Source organism: Solanum tuberosum, unplaced genomic scaffold (assembly GCF_000226075.1).
Source record: "Solanum tuberosum cultivar DM 1-3 516 R44 unplaced genomic scaffold, SolTub_3.0 scf00186, whole genome shotgun sequence".
Taxonomy (NCBI): domain Eukaryota; kingdom Viridiplantae; phylum Streptophyta; class Magnoliopsida; order Solanales; family Solanaceae; genus Solanum; species Solanum tuberosum.
Genome location: NW_006239112.1, coordinates 644,348 through 652,213, shown reverse-complemented (window position 1 = coordinate 652,213; position 7,866 = coordinate 644,348). Strand labels below are relative to the sequence as shown.

General features: G+C 38.8%; 1 protein-coding gene across 1 annotated transcript; it reads left to right on the top strand.

The window, feature by feature from the left end:
• The first annotated feature begins 429 nt into the window (after nucleotides 1-429).
• Nucleotides 430-888, top strand: LOC107061991 (uncharacterized mitochondrial protein AtMg00820-like). Its single transcript, XM_015312111.1, has one exon. It carries the CDS (start codon nucleotides 430-432, stop codon nucleotides 886-888), a length of 459 nt encoding a protein of 152 aa, XP_015167597.1.
• The last annotated feature ends 6,978 nt before the right edge of the window (nucleotides 889-7,866 follow it).

The following is a 7,866-nucleotide window of genomic DNA, read 5'->3' as shown; positions in this document are numbered from 1 at the left end:
TAGGGTAGTCATCTTCCAGCAAAGGTTACAGAGTTTCAATAAAAAAACCATTAGGCATTGAGGAAAGTGTTCATGTGGTTTTTGATGAAAGTGGTGATTTGAAGAATCTTGAACTGTAGGATGATGATGATCTTGAGGAGCTGTTCAGAATTCAGAGAGATGAATAATGGTCCACGAGCTGAAGAAAGTCAAAACCCTGATGATGGTGGTCTTGGTCAATCAAAGAAGGTTAATGAAGCTGACAAGCCCAATGAGGGACCAGGTCCATCCAACAATGAAAATCAGGAGGAATCACCTCAATCTGAGAATGACGATTCCGAAGATGAAGAAGAACAAATGGATCAACCTCAAGCCCTGAGCTCTTAATCAGGAGGAAAGCATCAATCTTCTCATACTATTGATAATCTCATTTCGCCATTGAATTCTGGAATGCAAACCAGATCCAAGACTAGAAATCTGGTTGCATTTTCAGCATTCATATTAACTATTGAGAACAAAAATGTGAAGGAGACCTTGAAAGATGCTGATTGGGTTAATTCCATGCAAGAGGAACTCCATCAGTTTGAGCGGAGCAAAGTGTGGCACGTGGTTCCTAGACCTACACACAGAACAATTATAGGGACCAAGTGGCTGTTCAGAAACAAGCATAATGAAAATGGAGTTATCACAAGGAACAAGTCAAGACTGGTTGTTCAGGGCTATAATCAAGACGAAGGCATCAACTATGCTGAAACTTTTTCTCCTATTGCTAGAATGGAGGCTATCAGAATTCTTTTTTTCTTTTGCGGCCCTCATGGGATTCAAGCTCTTCCAAATAGATGTCAAAAGTGCCTTCTTAAATGGAGACCTGAAGGAAGAAGTGTATGTGAAACAACCACTTGGCTTTAAGGATGCTGATTGCCTAGACCATGTGTTTAAACTCAACAAGTCCCTGTATGGATTGGAAAAAGTTCCTAGAGCTTGGTATGAGCGGTTTTCTAGATTATTTTTTTGAAGAATAGATTCAAAAGGAGCAAGATAGATAAAACTTTGTTGTTGAAGAAAAGGGAAAATGAACTGCTCATCATCCATGTGTATGTGGATGATATCATTTTTGGAGCCACCTCTGCATTTCTTTGTGAAGAATTTGCTACTTTTATGGGGAATGAATTTGAGATGAGCATGATGGTAGAGTTGAACTTCTTCTTAGGACTACAGATCAAGCAAACCTCTAGTAGCACCTCAATCTGTCAAGAGACGTACATAAAAGTTTTGCTAAAGAAGTTTCATATGGTTGACTCTAAGCCTATTGATACCTCATGGGTACAAACTCAAAGATGGGAGAAGATGAGTCAGATGTTTTGGTGAATCAAACCATGTACAGAGGTATTATTAGTTCACTGCTATATCTAAAAACAAGTAGACCTGACATTGTCTTCAGTGTAGGCATGTGTTCAAGGTTTCAAGCATGTCCGAAAGAGTCACATCTGAAAGAAGCTAAGCGGATTCCGAGGTACCTAAAGAAGACAGGGACCTGGTCCTCTTCTATCTAGCAGGGGACTCCTTTGATCTCGTAGGGTATGCAAATGCTGATTTTACAGGTTATCAGGTGGACAAGAAGATCACTTTAGGAATGACACATTATCTAGGGTCCTCACTCATCTCTTGGGGAACCAGGAAACAAAATTCATTGGCTCTCTCCACGGCTGAAGCTGAATATGTAGTTGTTGCATCATGTTGTGCACAACTACTATGGATCAAGCAGCAAATTGAGGATTTTTGAGTACTCATCCATATCATTCCTCTCACATGCGATAATACCAGTGCACTCAACATGGAAAATAATCCAGTCCAGCACAAGAAAACAAAGCACATTGATGCCAGGCATCACTTCTTAAGAGACAATATTAAGAAGGGGAACATCAGCATGCAGTTTTGCAGAATTGAAGATCAAATTGCAGACATTTTAACAAAGGCCATCAGTAAGGATCAATTTGAGAGTAACAGGTTGAAGTTGGGGATGATGAACATGTACTGAGCTAACCCTAGCCAAAGGCATCCAATCTTCCTTTAGCTATGATCAGAAGGGCAGGTATCCTCATTACTTGTAATGCTTTGTTTAAGTGAGATCAACTATGTGCCTACTGTAAGTATACACTCATGGAAAATCACAGGAGCAAAGAATGGTCAGAACCATTCAGGAATCAAAATTCTCGTGCAAATAGGGACCTGGTCCTAACTAAAGGTTAGCACTCTCTATATTTTTTCTTAAACGGTTAAATGAGAACATTTGAGATCTCCATGTGTCAGTCATCGGCCATTCTGACCATTTTCCCATCACTTTAAGTCCAAGCGACGAGTCTACTCAAGGACCTGACACATCGTTTCACTTTCTTTTTATACACCTTCCCCCCATTTTGTCTCTTCACATTTCAATCTCTTTTCTCACAAATTTCATTGCAAATATAACTTAATCTTTCTCTCTCCAGTATTATTTCTCCTCCTCTCTCTAATATGTCCCAGTCACCATCTTCCTCGAATAAAATAATGGATGCCCCAAATGAAATAGATCCAGTTACCTTCTACACATCATCCTCTGTTCCATTTCCAACAACAGTGTCGACTATCTCTCTAGTCGACACTACTAAAGCCTGTCTTCTTACTCCCTAGTCTCCCATAGACCTTAACAACCCTGCACCATCGTATCAACTTGGTCCCTTTCAACTATGTTATCTGACCATTTGTTCGAGGGAGTTCTTCCACTGAGCAGTTCTTCAGGGACAAACATTCTAGCATCCAGTGAAAGCATAGTTATCGAAAGTCTGGCACAGATGAGAGAAGGGGTGATTCATGAAGCAGGAGGTAGTTTCGCAAATGAAGGAGCCAGTTTTGTAGAGGGAATTCTTAGGGATACTAAACCAATCTTTGATCAAACACTTGAGGTTGGTCTCCATTCTTCTACTGATTCAAGTGACACTGACGAGGACGACGTATCTCTTAAGTGGGCATTGCAAAGGAGAATGGTCCCTATCACTGCTAAGGGAAAAGAAAAGGTCACAGAAGAAACTCCAAAAGAGAGACCCTTCACTAGAGAAATCTGACAAAAACTCATGGGTGATGCGATGAAGTCAAGTGAAACAACTACAATATAAAATCGAAGGAGAAGAAGGTCTGGTGATTTGTTAATCGATTTGCCTTCTGATGATGTGGTGGATGTCTGCATCAAAGTATCTGAAAATGAATTTATGGATGAAGACACCCCTTTAGTTTTTGTTAAAAAGAGAAAAGGGAAACAAGTGAAGAAAACAAGCAAGGTGAAATCTAGAACATCTACAGTCAAGAAGGCTGACACCACAAAAGGAAAAGGGAATGATCCTCAAAAGAAGAGGGAACCATTAAAGCGGAAGATAGAAACTTGCCCTATTCTCAAGCAAACCTCTGAACATGAATCATTTACTAAATGAAATAAGAATGAAAAGGAACAGAACAAGCAAGTGATTTTTGATAATCTACGCCTACATAAGTTTCTATGAGGGAGGGTGTTTGATATGGAAATCCTTACGAAGCCAGGTATGGATTCATTGGTTGATCTTGTGGAGCTTCAATCATGGACTCACTTGTTCATGACCAAATCTCCCGTTCTATATGAAGAAAAAGTTTGAGAGTTCTACTACAATGTAGAATTTGCAGATGATGGCAGTCTCAACACCTTGGTAGGTAATGAAAGTCTACATCTGGATGAAGCACTGCTGGAAAAAATACTGGAGGTACCTAGAGAAGGGACCAGATCCTTGGTGGGAAAGTCGTACACCAGGCAGTTTGTGAAAGAATGCTCCAAACTTCCTGACATGTGCCTTGCGGGTGTTCAAAAGAAACTCATGAAGGGAGAATACAAATTGTTGTCTGAGTTTATCAATAAGGTACTCTTTCCTCGAACTAAGAAACGCACAGGGGCTACGACTGACCTATTTTTAATGAAATCACTCTGCAAATTTGAACCAGTCAATCTCCCAGCCCTAATGTTGGAGCATATGAATAAAACCAACATTGAACACAAAGGCAAACATGGGATGGGTTACGGGTAGTGTCTCACTAAATTGTTTAAACATCTTAAGATTCCAGTAGGACTAGGTATTGTTGGAACTGCTAAACAGTCGTTCTCTCTGAATACTCTGGTTGAGGGTGAGTGCATTGAAGGGAGAGCAAGACCACTGAGCCAGATGTCTCAGTTGGTAATGGAACAAAATCAACTGAAGCACGAATTGGAGGAGTGATTGTGCTTGTGAGTAACAAGGATGCAGAGATTGCCTTGTTAAAGTCTCAACTGCTCAAAGCACTGACTGAGGGACCTAGTATTGAGGCAGTTAAAGAGTTAAGGTTACAAAATGCTGCTCTTCTAACTCAGAATGCTGCTCTACAAGAGAAACTGAACAAAGATAATGATGAAGCCAATGCTCGACTTACTCTTGTTATCAAGTCCCTCTCCCATCAGCCTCCATCTATATAGTCCATCCCTTTCCCTTCATGTGTCTTTATTTTGTGTGGACAGTTTCCGAGGTTCTCAATATCAGTTTAATTATTAATGTATTGAATTCTATCTTTCGTGCAATTAAGTTAGTTCCTGTTTTGTTGTGATTAATCCTTCTTTAATCTTGCTTTTTTACCATGTATGTGTTGCCCATGGCTATGATCTAACTTTGCAAACTTACTTGTCATGCTGGTTTAGTGCACTTCTTTTTTATGATGCCAAAAGGGGGAAAAATGTTGGCTGCCTAGGTTGGGTGGTTTCTTATGTTGGGAAGGCGGGTTGGCAGGCTGACAGGGGGAATGAAACAAGGTTGGTAGGGGGAATAATGGAGGCATTTGTGTGTAGTTTGTTATCATCAAAAAGGGGGGAAATATTATTTGCAGTTTTGACTATTTGAAAAAACCATGGGACCTTGTAAAGAGACCTGATCCTTGTGTCAATATACACACAAATGCAAGGCTGTAAAATGTATAATTGGTCTATGCACAGTCTCCAACTGTGGAAGAAACCTCGGCCAATAGCATGGTCTTGAAGGTTGTTTCTATTATTCATAAAGGTTATGTTCAATAGACAACTTTAGTTTTTGAATCTTGAAAATTCTCAACTACACAAGCAAAGACCATCTCGGTGAAGTATTCTCAAAACAGTTCAACAGGGACCTGATCAAGTTGCAAGCACCATAGTTGTTTTAGGAGTCATAATTTCGTGCTTACATTGTAAATTTGTTCCTAATCTATAAAGGATTCAGATCTTTGTTTGATTTGTAAAGGTCTAAATTGGTTAGAGTTAACCAATTTAGTGGGTAGTGTTGTATCTGAATAGCCAAATTCTAAGTCTTCTAGGAGCTAGTTGATTTGGTAGGCAGTGTTGTATCTCCTTTGTTGAAGTCTAAGTTGTCCAGGGTTGATAGCTTAGTGGGTAGTGTGGTATCTGCATAGGCTCAATAAGTAATAGGGTTATTACTTAGCATTGAGATTAATAACTTAATCTCATTTGGTGTTGTATTTGTGCTTCACTTTTGCTTGAAGACATTAGTGAAAACACTTGAAAATCCTGTGTGACAGGTCGTGGTTTTACTCCCTTGAGCAAGGAGATTTTCACATAAACTGCTTGTGTTGTCTTCTGTTCATTGTCTATTCTTTATTATTGTTCTTGTTGAGTCAAGGGACATGGTCCGTTGATTGATAATGGACACACATATTCTATCAGGTCTACATAACAATATGGAACTCATGTATACGACTCTTCTCATTATCATAATTACTTCCTCAAAACTAAGCTCAAATCGATAATTGATCTCAAAGGATTCACAATTGAATTTGAAGACTTTCTTGAACTCTACTCTTAACTCTTTCTTGAATTTGAATTATGAATTCAAGAGTTATGATTCATGATACGAAGGCTCTCGATGATAGTGTACACTCATGAATACATTCTCCTCACTCTCATGCTCACTTACTTGAGTATTGAAACAAGTTATTAGAAATTGTAGAAGACTCAAAGGGACTTTCTCAAAACACTCGAAAGAACTCTCAAGACTTGACTCTTAACTCTACTCTTAACTCTTCCTTGAATTTTAATTATTAATTCAAGGATCATGACTTGTTATATATGATTTCTTGATGATTCGATGCAGGTTGGGTAGTAAAAATCACTAACTTTCATCAAAAGAATTCCTCAAAACCTCAATAAAACAAGATTTAGAATGAAACGTCATGAACACTTATAAAGAACTCATCAAGAACTTAATTTGCTCAACATTTATTGATAGATTCGCAAAAGAACCTCATGATTGGTGTGTGGGTGAACAAACCCAACACTATGGAAGCTTACATACCTCAAAGAACTAGGTTCTTGGCGAAATCTTGGATTTCATGAACGAACGCTTGAAACTTTGAACTTTTTCTCCTCTTAAATCTTCTGTCTAGAACCCTAAATGCTTTTGGGGATGAATGAAACTGATTTTATCTAGTTTAGACACTTTATTGGGTGTAATTCGCATTTAGAATAAGTGGGGGTAAGGAAAAGACTAAAATACCCCTCTTATTTTTGGGTAACTTTCCTTCAATGGACAGTCTAACTTTAAAAAGGCATATCTCCCTCATACGAGCTCGAAAATTAGTAAACTTAGTGGCATTGGAAAGAGGACTCAGAGATATTTCATTTGATATCTTATAGGTCTCCTAACTCATCCTGTGCTAAAAGTTGTGGTCATTTAAAGTTAACCCAAAACATAGAAGAACTTAAGAATGACTTGAATGAACCCTCTTCAAAAATCCTAAGGGTATTTGGATTTATGAAAACTTACCCAAATCAGATGTTTCCACAAAATATTACTAAATTTCGTTTTAAGCTGATTGGGTAAGGAAAAGACCAAAATACACCTCAGATTTTCGGGTAACTTTCCTTAATTGGGAAGCTTGACTTCAAACGAGCATATCTCCCTCATACAAGTTCGAAAATTAGCAAACTCGGTGGCGTTGGAAAGAGGACTCATAGATCTTTCTTTTGATATCTTATGGGTCTCCTAACTCATCCTATGTTAAACTTTATGGTCGTTTGAAGTTGACCCAAAAGCTAAAAGAACCTAGGAATGACTTGATGAAATTATCTTCAGTTCTTTTTGTAACTGAAGGTGCTTGATCTAGCGACCTTATAAGTTAAGAAAATTTTAAATTCCTCGGTAAAATCTTACTCACAACGAAGAATGGTTCGATTCTTAGTTCAAAACTTTTTCGGGGTGTTACATTATCTCCCCCTTAGGATCATTCATCCTCGAATGGCGGCTGGAATGGGAATGGAACGGGGTTACTCTCACTATCTCTTCTGACTGATGAACTTGCCTACTAACACAGGCTGGACTGATTCATACCAAGAGTTTTAACCTCATATAGCACCTAAGTCAAGAACGATGCTATTGTGAACATAGTCACACTCTCTCTGAAGTTATCTTATCTGGGACAAAGGAAATCTAGCCATGGAGTAAGAATAGGAATACCATGCCTCATGGGCTGCAACTCATAGCTCCCACAAGGGTACATGACTTCTCTTGCCAAGGTCTGAGTCTAATGGCACGCTCTTGGTGTATTCAAGCTTAACCCAATTTCTAAGGTTCTGGTTCTATACCTCTCTATAGGGAATCTCATCCCAAGAATATTACTCTTTACCACCACATTTAATCAACATTGGGCTCATATCAAGAACTACCTCATGTTTAACAATACCACATTCAAGCTTAGTACTCTAACAACTCCATGGACTCCTACTAACCAACTTCTTAAGAAGTTCTCATTCCTTTATCATCTCTGCCATACCAACTAGAATTTCCCGCATTACTACTCGAGACCACCTAAGGGCTC

Bases quoted from the DNA above. Each gene is read 5' to 3' on its own strand.
- LOC107061991 (XM_015312111.1), top strand. From the start codon at position 430: ATGCAAACCAGATCCAAGACTAGAAATCTGGTTGCATTTTCAGCATTC.